This window comes from Mercenaria mercenaria, chromosome 10 (genome assembly GCF_021730395.1).
Source record: "Mercenaria mercenaria strain notata chromosome 10, MADL_Memer_1, whole genome shotgun sequence".
Classification (NCBI taxonomy): Eukaryota; Metazoa; Mollusca; class Bivalvia; order Venerida; family Veneridae; genus Mercenaria; species Mercenaria mercenaria.
Window position 1 is genome coordinate 53,801,905 of NC_069370.1, and position 16,270 is coordinate 53,818,174.

Consider the following 16,270-nt stretch of genomic DNA (forward strand, 5'->3'; position numbering starts at 1 on the left):
ACAACATAGCCGTGGAAACTATCTAGCCTAGATTTTTTTCTGTTAATAAATAAGATCTTCAACATATAAAGAGTACTTAAGTTGCATAAGAATTACAATGTATATTTTGCAATTAAATAACGAATATATCCCTTTCACCATTTAAGACACAGTTCAGTTTTGCATTTGCATCTGTTTTTTGTTGTTGTTTTTTTTTTGGGGGGGGGGGGGGGATGGTGGTGGTGGGTTCAATATGATTCTGATATAAAAACAAAATAGTTGTTTTCGGAATAGAAAGAATAATCTAGTTTTCGAAAGCTGTAGAGATTTTCAAAAGAAATACAAGAATTTTAATTTTAAGTTCGTAGGAGTTAAAACATACAAACCCTCAACTGGTAAATAATTCATTTTTGAAATGTAACTGAGCAAAACTGGATTCGGCGTGAATCGAAATATATCTAGTACAAAATTCATATAGAACGATCTTATTCGTGAATCTGGACAAAACTGCACTTTTTATGCTTTAAACATGGTCAGTGATGTTAGTAATCAACTTACAGATGCTCTAAAGGCATAACCCCCTTATTTGTATTCATTTTTGACACAAAAATATTTCCGAAAAGTCTCACTTAATAAAAAATATCCATAAAAAAAATCCGACCTACCTACCCTAATTGTTTTGAGCATGTTACCGGGAAACAAAGATTTTTAGGCCTAATACCAAATTTGCCATGAAACCATTAAATTGAAAAGAAAAGTTGTAACGCAACAAAACTTGTATCATTTACAATACAATTTTAATTTCTCTCTGTATAGATTTAAAGAAAGGTCACTAAAATATACACAGAAGTATAGAAATTCTTACGATGCACGGCAGTGTATCATTGTAAACATTAACCATTTTGGCTGTCTAAACAGTTACAATATAATAACGGATATCAAATACAGACACACTTTCGTTTCTTTTTTTAAATTACCTTTTTTGCCTTGTTGAGTTGCATGTTCTCCGTGACGATTTAATGAAATACTTTGAGTGTAAAAACATTCGTCTTTCACCTCTGTTTCATAAGATGAATTTACTTGCGAATCCAGAAACACTCATTAGTTGAACTGCTCGTCGTTAAATAAACACTAAACCCAAATCAAATAAAAAAGACAGAGAAACGAACAAACAACCAATATGTCGACAGTAGACACATAAAAAAACTTATTCTTATATTATACAGCATACAAATGATACTAAACAGATCAACGAAAACATGATGTGAATAATAAGTTTACCGTTCGTGTCATCAAAGCTTCGGTCATGATAAATCATACAAATGCTTTTTTTTTTTTTTTTTGCTTCCAAGACAATTATAGGTCATATGGGGACTTTCCAGCTTTGATGGTGGGGGAAGACCCCAGGTGCGCCTCCGTGCATTATTTCATCACGAGCGGGCACCAGGGTAGAACCACCGACCTTCCGTAAGCTAGCTGGATGGCTTCCTCACATAAAGATTTCAATGCCCCGGGTGAGGCTCGAACCCACATCGGTGAGGGGCAAGTGATTTGAAGTCAGCGACCTTAACCACTCGGCCACGGAGGCCCTTTCATACTATAAGATTCTTTCACTGGTTGTAGGTGCAGATGGGAATATCCGGCCTCGAGGGAAACCTCGGCAAGGAGCCTCGTTACCGCCTAAATAGTTACCCGAGAGCCGGATATTTTCATCTGCACCTATAACCAGTGACAGAATCTTTTTCTTGCATACCGATTTCAAGAAATAATAATAAAAACAAAATCAATCGAACGGCTTTCTTTATAGAACTCTTTCATATGGCAGTGTATTTAAACAAAGCGCGGGAAACCAACGTCCGTAAACAGGAAAGACGGCATGACGTTTCAGAACAAATAACAATGTTTAGTTCCGGTTTTGTTTTATCAGTTGCAGCGTAACGTTATGAATTTTTGATAAAATAACGTGATTTGAATCGAGAAATATGCTATCAGGAACCAATAGGAACTGTCAAGGTATTGAATTTTTATTCCGTGTTTTAAATAAAATATATATTACTACATAAATCTTCTACATATATGTAGTTCATAATACGTCATTTACAGCACGAGAGTCATCTTACACCCCGGGGTGTAAGATGGATTTTTCCAGCACCGGTAAAGATACCGGAAATCCCCGTCTGGCATGCAAGAAAAATGTAGTAGGGCATATGCGTACATAAAAAGGAAGCTGTTGATGTTTATTTTTGAAAATCATTTAAGCACATTCACAAAATTAAAAGAAGCTATTCAGTTGCTTTTATATACACTCTGAATCAAGTACTCTCAATGCAAAATAATTTTGAATATATTTTCTGTAAATACGTCCGTTATTTAAACGACTTTAAACTATTTTTCTACGATAGGTTCTTTCGAGATAATTTTAGATGGATATATATATACGAATAACGAACATAATTATAATGTTATAACCTTATCGTGTCAAATTCTTTCTAACCTTATATTCGACCAATGATATTTCATGTGCTGCAATTTTTTAAAATTATTGTTTTAAATGTTACATAAATATATACATGGAAAATATGCTAATTTTAAATTACAGCAGAGGTTTTCACAATAGCGAATGACTTTAACTACACAGCATGTAAATGGAACAACTCGAAATGTATACAAGCCGACAGAAAAGAATGTAAGTTCATGCTTTTAGTTTTGTAGCTCCAAGCTTATTTGAACAACTCTCGAGTCCTCTTTCTGGAAAAACCAGCGCTGGTGTCATATGAGATGGTATGGTCGTGACCTCTTTTGGGCTCGAACCCACAACCCCCATTTCGGACCTAGTCTCAATAAGTGAAAATATGTGTCAGGCAGCCGGTCAGGCAGTCAGTCAGTACAGCATACGCACTGTAATCAATGGTTCGAGCCCCGGACTGACGGCACATTTGTGTAACCCTGTGACATATGCATACATTTGCACATTAGATAAATTTAAGTTTATTTTAACTTAGCTATTATGTTTGACTCCCCTATAATGTTTTCTTTAACAAACGTTTTTTTTATCTCACCTGAGCAATGAGTTTTTCTAATCGCTCGATGTCCGGCGTCCGTCGTCTGTCATCTGTCTGTCGTCTGTCGTCCGTCAACATTAAGTTTTTGTATGTGATAGAGGCTGCTTTTGAAAATGGGTCTTCTGGGATCAAAAACTAGGTCACTAGGTCAAATCAAGGAAAAACCTTGTGTATGCAATAGAGGCTTTATTTTTCAATTGATCTTCATGAATTTTGATCAGAATAATTACCTTGATGAAATCTAGATCGAGTTCGAAAATGAGTTATCTGGAGTCAAAAGCTAGGTCACTAGGTCAGATCAAGGAAAAACCTTGTGTATGCGATAGAGGCTGTATTTTTCGATTGATCTTTGTGAATTTTGGTCAGAATAATAACCTTGATAAAATCTAGGAAGAGTTCGAAAATGGGTCATCTGGAATCAAAAACTAGATCACTAAGTCAAATCAAGGAAAAACCTTATGTATGCGATAGAGGCTGTATTTTTCAGTTGATCTTCATGAATTTTAGTCAGAATGATTACCTTGATGAAATCTAGGCAGAATTCGAAAATGGGTCATCTGAAGTCAAAAACTAGGTCACTCGGTCAAATCAAGCAAAAACCTTTTGTATGAGATAGAGGCTGTATTTTTCAATTGATCTTCGTGAATTTTGGTCAGAATGATAACCTTGATGAAATCTAGGCAGAGTTTGAAAATGGGTTATCTGGAATCAAAAACTAGGTCACTAGCTCAAATCAATGAAAAACTTTATGTATGCGATAGAGGCTGTATTTTTCAATTGATCTTCATGAATTTTGGTTTGAATGATTATCTTGATGAAATCTAGGAAGATTGTAAAAATGGATTATCTGGGATCAAAAACTAGGTTACTAGGTCAAATCAAAGAAAAACATTGTGTATGCGAAAGAGGCTGTATTTTTCAACTGATCTTCATGAAATTTAGTCAGAATGATTACCTTGATGAAATCTAGGCAGAGTTTGAAAATAGATTATTTAGGGTCAAAAACTAGGTCACTAGGTCAAATCGAAGAAAAACATTGTGTATGCAATAGAGGCTGTATTTTTCAATTGATCTTCATGAAATTTGGTCAGAGTGATTGCCTTGATAAAATCTAGGTCGTGTTTGAATATGGTTTATCTGAGATCAAAAACTAGGTCACAAGGTCAAATTAAAGAAAAACCTTGTGTATGCGATAGAGATTGTATTTTTCAATTGATTTTTATAAAATTTGGTCAGGATGTTTGCCTTGATGAAATCTATGTTGAGTTTGAATATATGGATTATCTGGGATTAAAATCTAGGTCACTAGGTCAAATCAAAGAAAAAATTTGTGTATGTGATAGAGGCTGTATTTTTCAATTGATCTTCATGAATTTTGGTCAGAATGATAGCCTTTATGAAATCTAGGCAGAGTTTGAAAATGGGTTTATTAGGATCAAAAACTAGGTCTCTAGGTCAAATTAAAGAAAAACCTTGTGTATGCGATAGAGACTGTATTTTTCAATTGATCTTCATTAAATTTGGTCAGAGTGATTGCCTTGATAAAATCTAGGTCGAGTTTGAACATGGGTCATCTAGGGTCAAAAACTAGGTCACTAGGTCAAATTAAAGAAAAATCTTGTGTATGCGATAGAGACTGTATTTTTTAATTGATTTAATGATATTTGGTCAGGATGATTGCCTTAATGAAATCTAGGTCGACTTTCAATATGGGTCATCTGGGTTCAGAAACTAGGTCACTTGGTCAAATCAAAGAAAAATCTTGTGTATGTGATAAAGGCTGTATTTTTCAATTGGTCTTCATGAATTTTGGTCAGAATGATTGCCTTGATAAAATCTAGGTCGAGTTTGAACTTGGGTCATCTAGGGTCAAAAACTAGGTCACTAGGTCATATCTAAGAAAATGCTTGTTTAATCTCAAGAGACCAATTTTTTGGTCCAATCTTAATGAAAATTGGTCAGAATATTTGTTTCCATGAAATCACTAGGTCAAACATTTTTTACACTGTTATGGTGTGTTTCTTAGGTCATCTTGGCCCTCTTGTTTTTTATTTTAGCCAATATCATTGATTTAACATTTTCTTCTACAATTTTTATAGGTTGTTATATTATCTTTAATCTTTTGAAAATTACTAAGGATAAAGATTAATCTGACTTCCATTTATTGTCTGACTTTGGTGTTTGGTAACAAGTAAGAAAAAGTTCTAACTCACAGTATTAAAGCCATTCCATACCAAAGATATGGCCGACGATATTTTTATCCCATGGGATAATTGAAATGATTATTTTGCAGTACTTGTCATTGCTGCCTTCTGATTTATGTCATTATTTTTAAAATTTAGAAAGTACTTTCATGAGTTAGTAATTGCAATAAATAGAAAAGAAGAAGTTATTCTGTGCATTTTGGGATTTCTAAATCTTTGAAAAGACTTTATTATATAGTATCTCAAGCATACTTGGAGTAGGAGTTTGAGCTGATTATCATTAGTTGAAGGTTGTTAATTGAGTGATTCGCCTGATCTCTAAAATTATCTAGCTCATAATTGAAATCATTTAAGAATCATTGGTACACGAATTTTAACAATGGACATTCTACATAGTTTGTCAGCTAATCTTAGAGATAGTAACCTTAGCGATTGGACCCATTTTATTGCTCGAGATACTAAAGGCGTAGGCACTTCCCGGGGTCATATAACTCATATCTTGACACACTTAAACAATACTGTTAATCATTTTTGATATCATATATCAACTGCTATCTGGAAAAAAAGAATGAAGATTTATTGTTTGTAGGCATGTCCCTTAAGTCATCACATGATGTACTTTCAAATTACGAAACGCTGCCTAGAGCATACGCTTGTTTTGAGGCGACATAACAGCGTTAAATCCACAGACACTTGGGGTCAGGATCCCCTACTACTCCGCCCCTGTCAACTGTAAGTCAATATATTTAGCATTTTTAACACGAACTGACATATATGGCGATCATAGAACATGTTTTATCACAATTGCAGCATGTTTTGAAAAAATTCACTTATTATCAATGCTCTGAATACTACAAGATTAGAAAGAGAGAAACTAACACTGGGAACATCTCCTTGCCTTTGATACCCGCTTTGTGTCGCGCATGTCATGGGTACCAAAAGTAATACACATATAAACTATGGAACATAATTGATGCAAAAATGCATCTTGCTTTGTTACATATCGATATTACATACTGCATTCTTTTTATTGAAATTTAAGTGTTACAAGTACTATATTTTCACACCAGATAGCGCTCGGGATATTTTTGCCTCGAAAGTCTCCGTGAGATCGACGATGTCAGCCGGTGTCATTTTGTCCGGTAACCGAATGCATCGCCTAGCCTCTCTTTAGCTAGGCGTCCGGAAATCAACTTAACAAGGCTGGTGTATTATTAAACTTTAGGTGTGGTATTTTATTGCGTACGGCCGTGAGCATGAAGATGTACCACCCATTGTAAAAAATACAGTAAAACATATAAATATATCGAGGCAAGAATTTTAAATAGCTACGTGTTAGGTGATATTCCGTTTCTGAAAGATGCCGTTTACAATGACAATGGCAAGCGTGTCATGGCTGATATGTTTTAAGTCTGTTATATTTTTTTAGAAGAAACTATTAAAATATAAAATATCAAATATGTGATAGAAATCGAATGTAAATCAAAACCACCTAGCTCCGTGGACTACAATAATAAACATCTGAATAAAGACATACCTATTGCGAAATCTTGTACGTCTGTTTGTGTACAGTGTATGGATGCACTAATTTGGTAAATAGCTTGTTCTGAAATACTATTAGAAGATAAGCTTAGCGTCTGTATGTGTAGTTTGATAGAGTGGACTTATTTGGTAAATAGCTAGCCCTAAAATACTGTTAGAAGATAAGTTTAGCATACGGTTATCATGGCTTATGTCGGATTATAGCACGCACAACCACGACTTTACTGAGATAGTTCATGTATGTCCTCTTTTCTGAAAACAGCGTTAATTCTTTTTAATGTTTTAGATTTTTAACGAAATTTATACAGTCGTATAAATTACAATTGTCAATATACACATACACATTAGTATATGGGAATATGCATGTTTACCGTTAACAAATACAGTGGTTGCAGGTCACATTGTGTTATGGCCGAAACATGATGGATGACATAGACTAACGAAGAAGGCACTAGATTTACAAATGAGAAGGATATGTAAGTTTTCAATTGTCGGATATTTAGTGCAACGAAACAATCTGCATTTTTGCCATAATACCGTTTCATAGTGAACGGTCCAGGCGTAAGTTGAAAGCATATTAAGTTTGGTACTCGGCTCCGCCAGCCTATGGTATAGACAGAGCAGGTATCTATTCGCATGGAGTTGTTTCATGGAAGGAAATTGATCGGTTTATGAAAGTTATCGATTTCTCATCGAATTTCGCAAGTCAGTTGTCAGGACCAGAATCATTTGACACTTAAAAGTACATTTTATCAAAACATGCTGAAATTATGATTATACATGTTCTATGATCGCTACAAATATTAAGTTCGTGTTAAAATGCTTAAATATATTAACTTAAGATGACTTGGACGGAGGAGGGGTGACCCTAAGTGTCTGTGGTTAATATTCAGAACATGACAGTTTTATACGGGATATGAATCGCAGTTTGTTTTCATCACAGCGACTTTAGATTAAAAACATTTAAGAGTGTTCTGTATAATACGATACTTTCCAAATGTCCATGTGCTTAAAATTTTCACTCAGACACAATCCGTTAGCCATTAAATGATATCTTAAAAACAATCTTTTCTATGACTCTTTTTATTACCTTTAAAATAGAATATAACAACAATTCAGACCAATTAATCAAACGTTTTACATTGACAATAAATTTTGTAAGAAATTTCTTTGAAACCATAGAACACAACCCCCCCCCCCCCCCCCCACCACCACCAAAAAAAAAAAAAAAAACACAATATTATGTAGTTTATAATACAACTGTATATAATAGAGGAACCTTATCGTTAATAATAGTAAAAGAATATTTAAAGGGTTAATTGAAACCTTAACATTGATATTAACTATATCACTTAAATTATATCAAAGTAGTCGATTTAAATACTTAAATGTTGCCGAGAGGTTTTGATGAAAAAATTAAAAGATAATCGTAATTATTTACGTGATGTAATCAGTATATATCTTCTAACATTTTGCGCAAATAACAGTTGCAGACAATGCGACGAGCAAATGGCCACCAGGGCCATATGCCATAATAACACCAATTGATGGCTGTCCAGAATCAAGCGTAAGAGGTTGGAGGCGTGGGTATCTATCCTTTACGTGGAGACGTCCACATACACTAACATCGGTCACTGATTGTGATTTAAATCAGAAAGGTTGTATCCGCAATTTAATCCCAGATACGTGGCCTGAGATACAAAGTAATTTGCTGGGACCTTACAGTAGATATGCATGGAGACTGAATTTTTGCTTCAAGATTGGGAACAAGTCTGTTATTGACGACAAATCGTTATGGCCAGCTGGATCGTACAGTGTGTTTGGTGACGGCAAAAGCTGCCCGACAGGTATTGGTTATTGATTACTTAGCAAATAAGTAATTTTTAGCGTTATAACACAACAACAAACACATCATCTTATCTATATGTTGCTAAATCATTTAATTTCGTGGGTTTGAAAGTTCGTGTTTTTGGCCAAAACGGTTGTTTTTTGGAGGGATATAAGTTTTTGTTAATTTGCTTGGTTTAACGTCACACCGACACATTTATAGGTCATATGGCGACTTTTCAGCTATAATGGTGGAGGAAGGCCTAAGGTGCCCCTCACTGCATTCTTTTATCACTGGTGGGCACCTGGGTAGAACCACTGACCTTCCGTAAGCCAGCTAGATAGCTTCCTTACATAAATAATTTAACGCCTCGTGTGAGACTAGATCCAACACTGGTGAGGGGCAAGTGATTTGAATTCAGCGACCGTAACCACTCGAACACAGAGGCCTTTGATATAAGTTCTTGTTTTTCATATTAAATTTTATTGATATTAAGTTCTGTGTATAAGATATAAGACGAATGTAAAATACTGGACTGTCTGAAGCGCTAGATAAATATCCTAATGTAGAGAGAAAGTGGGCAGTGAACTGATCCAGATAATAAACTTCGTCCTGTTGACACTAACACATTTATTCAATAAAAAAGTGTAGACAATAACACATTGTCTTGGCCTCTTGTATGTACCTGTCAATTTGTGATTATAAAAACAAAGTTGATACTTGTAAATCATGTACACATGTATAATTAACATCATTGAAATAAATAAGAAGACAATTATTCTGTGCTGGGTCTCCAAGTTGCAATCCTTTCCCACAAGTTGTTATTGGGATACCAGCTTACTTATAAACGCGTAAGAATCTTGCTCAGTTGAAAAAAGATATAATGGTGTGAAAATGCAAACGGCATTATGGAACTTGTGCACTACATGTCAAACCATAGCGGTAAATAAATTAAGTTTCAATCAATTTCCATTTGTATCCACTGAGATGCTAGAATTCATACAAAACTTATGCAAAACCATGCCAAGTCTGAAAAACAGCAAACTAGAGGTATGGAACATGCGCAGTGCATTCCGATAAGCAAAGTTTAATTTTTATTTTAATGAACCATTGCTTCCATATCTTAGCATAAAAATGAATAGTCCCATTCTTTGACTCTAGTTACCTCCAGCGACGGTCCGTCAAAAGAGGCGTGATCGAGGTACATTTGTTCTTCAGTCTCTGAGACATGACTGCTAGCACAATAGTGTTTTAATGGCGAGAAGAAAAACATTTCTAATAGAGCATTTGCAGGCGCACAGGTGACTTCGAGCAAATAAATTATGAAACAACTATAGTCTGAACCATACCTTAACATATCGTTTAAAACTGTTACTGTAACGAATATACCTTTTTCAAAACAATTTGACACCAAGTAGCACCTCAAAGATATATGTAACGGTTTTAGACAATGTCGATTCGACCAACGTTTCCTAAACTTCAAACCATGTAAAATGGCTGTACACTAGTGAAATATCAAACTATGGAATGGCTTTATTTCTTTCCCATGACTTCAAACATGTGATAAAGCATATAGTATATTTGGTTTACGGAAAAATGTAAAGGACATTATAAATATTCCATATATATTTATATAAGTCAAAATGTTTTGGTGATATTCCTTTTATTCCTTGGCAACATTATTAACAAATACTGGGATTTACTTCAGTTGTCAGATAATCCTGCTGTTAAAATGTTACATTCGTGTAAACCTACCATGGCTTTTAAACGTCCTAAGAATTTGAAGGACATTCTATTTAAAACTGATTTTCATATGTTGTCTGATGTTAATTTTACTTCGTCTAAATGTAATCGTTCAAGATGTTCACATTGTTCTTACATTATTGAAAGTGATAGTTTTAATAGTTCTCAGTGTAAGAAATCTTTCAAGCTTAAGAATAATGCAACTTGTAAAAGTTCAGATGTAATATATCTAATAACATGTAAGAAGTGTAAAATGCAATATGTAGGCCAAACTAGCCAGCAAGTTTCAAGACGCATGAATAAACATCGTTTTGATATTACAAGTTTTATCGATCCTGCATTTTCTAGTCATGTAGCAATTCATTTTAATCAAAATGGTCATAGCTTAAATGACTTAAGCTTTATGCCTATTGATGTTATCCATGGTATGAGGAGGCTTCTAAAGGAAACTTACTGGATTCACAAACTAGATACTATTTCTCCAAAAGGAATGAATTCAAAAGTAATGTATAATTTTTCGTAAGTCTCTTCACAAACTGTGGTTTTCGTAATGTCAGTTAGTACTGTTTTTGCTGGTATTTTCTTTTTTTGTCTATAACACAATTTAACCAGTGATTTCGTATCTTTGTGATCCTGTACTTACTGTTATTATGATTATTAACATTACTATTTTGAATAATGTCTATAATCTTACTATGTATTAAGTATAACCACTTTTAATTTTAATTTTTGTCACAATATACTTTAAACAGTACTTTAGATATACATTTGTGTAAACATTATGTAGCCTATTGTACATTGTAATTTTTACGCCAAAATGTTTGTAACGTAACGTCATCTTTTATGACGTCATATATTCATGACGTTGTTTATTTCATATCATATTTGTTTACTTCCTGAAGAAGACTAATAAAAATTGTCGAAACGTTGAATGAAAATGGAGTTAGCTTTGTAATTCTCCTGTTCGCTGAATTTTTATTCCTTGAGTAATAGTGGGAAAATCTGAGAATATCTTTTCAATTTGGAATAATGCTAGCTAGATTTTTTATATTTGCAACGGAAATACTAAATACGTCGTCCATATATCATATAATATGTGTTTTCGTTTCAAATCAGTTTATCTTTGTTACTGTGATGTCTAAAAAATTTACTCTGGTCTCCGTTGCCTTAATGATGAAATTCCGCTTCTATCGATGCTAGGTGGGGTAGGGATGTTGCAAATTTCATACCTCCCATGAACATATTTAACGAAGCTGAGTCTGTTATCATTTTTGCTTTGTGACGCTGTATGCTTTGAGAGGATGTTTTTATAGCATTGATTACATACTTCTTTCCGAAATTGGCTCGAAATGAGCAATAGACTTTTATTTTTATGCAAAGAGTACAGGAATTTAATATCATACACATAACTGAAATTACAGTATAATGATTACACTGTGAATTTTTTCACCAGGCTGGGTTTATCATTGGCAATTGTTTCTAAAATATATTCAGAATTGAAAAGCTCAGAAAGAAAAATCAGACTTCCGGCAATTACTGCATGGACATCGAATGGACACCTTCCTGGTTTTTCGGTGATAACAGAAGAAACAGATAGCTCTAGTAAGTTTTCTTATACAAGCAAATACTGTATAAGTGGATATAATCGCGTGTCCAAAAGTTCGTGAATTGCCGCCGATTCGAGATGTTTCGCGAGCAGGAATATTCGCGAATAGCCGAAACCAGAAGTGCCAAAGCTTAGTTTATGTATCTTTACATGGCTATAATGATGTGCCTTGGTGAACGTGGAAATTTACGATGGCTGATATTTTCACGAATTTTTGAATTCGCGAAGATACCGAACACTTTCACGCCGCAAACTTTTCCATTTATACAGTATATATGCTAGATCTAAATCCGTAATACTATTTATAGGTTTAATAATAAATCATGTTTATATCAAATATCATTCAAAATGAGGCATTTATTGAATAATTTTGAATATTTGTACGTAGGGAAAATATCCGTTTATAGTCCTTAATAAATGTTATATATAAATTATGTAAATTAAATTAAAAATGTCATGATAAGTTACATAAGTTTAAATAAGCTATAAAACCTTCGCCAAATCAAATATCTAAGCGCTCTTTATCAAGATGTAATATGATCAAATTTACATTACATTGCATCAAACATTACAGATTTAGAGAAAAGATAGGTAATGCAATGAGAACATACAATTTGTAAAAATAAAACATTATTCAGTCTTCAAAGTGCGGATTCTCAACAGCTTCTTTGCTTCTTACCATCAAGTCTATTAATATCTGATGAATTTGCCGCTGGTAATGCCGGACTTCGTAATTTAATGTTCAATCTGGGTTAATCTTGTTATACGGCTTTTGATATTTAGCCTTCGGTATACCATTTTCTAGTGTACTTTCCTCAGGTAATGCCGCTCTTTGCTGTCTAACCCTCACTTGTCCAACTTTATTAAGATATAGTTTCCTCTGGTATTGCCTCTCTTTATTATTTAGTCTACCAACATAATTTAGGTAGAGTTTCCTCGAGTAGTTCTTCTCTCTGATATTAAAGGCACTGACCTCCAGATTTTTGGTACAAATTATCTTTCTTTAAAATTGAATTTTGTGCATTTTTTGAACATTGGAACATGAGTGTTTGTTTCTAAACTGTCTTAAAAATGCCAAATCAATTAAAAAAAACATACTTCAATCAGGAATCAAACCCGCGGCAATAAAACTTTCCTGCGTTCTTGACTAATGACTAATTTTCATACTCATCTTTGGGTACACCCATAAGAAACTGTTGAACTGCAGACCCCAATGCACTTCTCGACCTATATCTCCTACCAGATAGGTGTTGTTTTTTTTAATTTCGGAAAGAGAAAAAAATCGCACGGGGCCAGGTCTGGGCTGTTTGAAGGGTTCGACTTCAGACTTAAAAAACTGTACTACAGTTGAGGATTTGTGGGCTGGAGCATTGTCATGTAACAAATGGACATGCTCATTTTTGTTCGCATATTTTTCAGAACCACATTCTTATAGAAGCTACCGGACACGCCCCTACCTTTTGGAACAGCAATTTGCATGATTGGCCCACAATTTCTGAAGAAAATGGCGTATAACACCTTCTTTGCTGTCAGTGTTCGTTTAGCAATACTTGACATTTTGGCATGTTTCAAAGCCCACATCCTTTTATCAACTTTCCGCTTGGGCCCATAAAAATGGACCCATGTCTCATCACCAGTTATGAGACTATACAACACCCTTTTCTGATATTTTGGGTACTTCTTTAGCAATTGCTTTCCCATATGCACCCTCGTATATTTCTGCTCATTGGTGAGCAAATGGGAGATCCAGCGAGCACTTATCTTCCTAACCTTAAGAATTTTCTTCAGAATGAAGTGGACATTTTCTGTTCGTTTTCTAACCATTTTCAACGCAGTGTCTATGAATACACCGGTTTGCGGATTTCAATTATATTGATACACAATGTACAATGATGAGCGGTCATCCGTTTATACAGGTCAATCTCGCGATATCCAAGTATACAGTGCGTTTGCAAATTTAAAGTTTTCGAACACTTCTCGTATAATCTGTCAATAACTAAGTTTCAAAGCCTTCATAAGAAATATGAGGTATGTTCAAAAATAGCGTAGCCTTTGTCTCTAGCTTTTACATACTTTAATGAAGCAAAGCAAGAAATACATAACTTTCTACTAATTTCGCTGCAAATGTGGCGTGAGTCTGATCATACAGTCAGAAGAAATGCTTACTCGAAAATCGAAAATAGTCACTTACACAAACCCAGCGCACGGTGGACGTGTACGACGTCGTGACTACATCGAGATGCTTTCATTTCAGTTTGCAACAGTTTATAATCATCAATTTCTTTTATTATTTTTTAATAGATATACCTAAAAACAATATTTTATTTTATTGGAATTCTGAAAGTCTTATGCCAAGCGCCTCATACAGGGTAGTTGCTTTTTATCCAAAGCGTCATACATTGACAATAACGCAGAATCACGGATTGTTTGTTTTCAACCTCGATCTTGCTGTCTTCTCACAATTCTGGGCCTTTTGCGAATCTTTTGTACCATTTAAAAATAAAGACACAGATGACCGTACATTGTTGTCGTATCTGCTTCATTAGTTTATTATTTTAAGTCGGTTTTTGTCAAAATCTCTACTGTCCGATTATCTATGCGACCAGATGACGACATTGCATACGTTTTAAATAACAATATTCACTTAGTTAAGACGTTGTTTACATTTGCCTCCCACGTAGGAATAACGCCATACTTTCAGTGTATGTCGCTTAGACGTGTTGCTGTACTTTACAGGTAAACAAGAGGACTATCAGTGCGAACTTTAGCGGTCGAAATCAATCATGACAGATGAAAAACCGATGCGCAGATTATGCATAACTATGGTAATCAGAACGTTCTACGCGCTTCGCCTATTAGCAAAAATGTTACAAAAAATATATGACCGAATTGCACGAAGATTGCGAATTACAATTTTATATTTCACATTGCACTGGCTTTTGACAAGAAAAGTCTACGTAATGTTTTAACAACTCACTTACAGCGTCATACCAAAGACGTAAAAAATGGTACTAGCAGCTTCCTCGCTTGGCGCTCAGCATTAAGGGGATAGTGCTAGGACTGGTCAGCCCGGTGTCAGTATAATGTGACTGGGTGGGGCATCATGCCACGTGTCTACGGCGTGATATTCCAGTGAGGCAGCACTATAAAGTTGGGCATTGTGCTCACTGCTACAAGTAGACACCGTCGTTTATATGACTGAAAAATTGTTGAAAAAGACGTTAAACCCGAGCACACACACACACACGTACAGCAATAATTTTCTGATATCTAAAATATACTTATTTGTTGTCAAATTCTTTAAGTCTGCATTCCAGCAAGAGCGGATGGAGTTTCCTCAGGTAATATTCACCGTTCTTTGCTATTTGATATTAAGTCTATCAATATCTGTGTGAGTACCCTCAGCTGATGTAGGAGTCAATTTAATCTTAAATCCGCAAATTTCAGGCTGGATTTCCAAAGTTGCAGTTTAGAACTTAATCTACCGATATCTAGAAAAGTTTTCTCAGGAAAAACCGCTTTCTTGCTTTTTGTCGTTCATCTTTTAATATCTTCGAGAATTTCACTAAGGAATGTCGCTCTTAACTATATAGTCTTCAATTTACCATTACATATTGTTAGTTCCTCAGTTATTGCGGCGCTTTGTAATTCCAATATACCGTTTACAAATATATAGTACCTAGATATTTATATAATAAATCAATACTGTTGTTTGCTATTTAGTCTTCAATCTACCAATCTCGAGTAAAGTTTCTTCAGGTAATGTTGTGCTGTGCTATGTAGCCTGCAGTCTAAATTTCATTATTTGGTACAGTTGCCGCTCCTTGCTATGTAGCTTTCAGCCTATCAATATATACCAGAGACTACTCAGATAGTCATTTTTTTTTTTTGCAATATAGCCTTCTGTCTAGTAATATCTAGTGACAATTTGTCAGGTTATACTACCGTTTACTTTTTAGCGCACAGTCACTAAATATCTTGTGAAATTTCCAAAGGAAATGCCACTCTTTTACTGTGATAGGTATACATCTTGTAATTTGCACAAGAAACGCCACTCTTTGCTATTGTAGGTAAACATGATATGTATTTTTAAGAAATAATTTATAGCAAAACAGTGCTTTATCACTATTTATAGACGATGGGCGGTTATACGTCGGGCGTAATAATTTCACGAGGGCGGCGTATAACCGCCCGAGTGTATAAAGAGTGATAAGGCACTGTCTTGCTATAAATTATTTCGATTCTAATATGTTCTTTATTGTAAAATTTATATCAAATTTGATGGACTGTTTCTTCGCGTAAGCAT

At 34.6% G+C, this 16,270-nt stretch overlaps 1 protein-coding gene across 1 annotated transcript in view; it reads left to right on the plus strand.

The window, feature by feature from the left end:
- LOC128546419 (uncharacterized) overlaps positions 1-16,270 on the plus strand; it is a 30,244-nt gene that overhangs the window by 7,680 nt on the left and 6,294 nt on the right. The window contains exons 2-4 of the mRNA XM_053516919.1: positions 2,579-2,665; positions 8,275-8,634; positions 11,853-11,960. Coding sequence (XP_053372894.1) covers positions 2,579-2,665; positions 8,275-8,634; positions 11,853-11,960 — 555 coding nt within the window. The remainder of the gene's footprint in view (positions 1-2,578; positions 2,666-8,274; positions 8,635-11,852; positions 11,961-16,270) is intronic.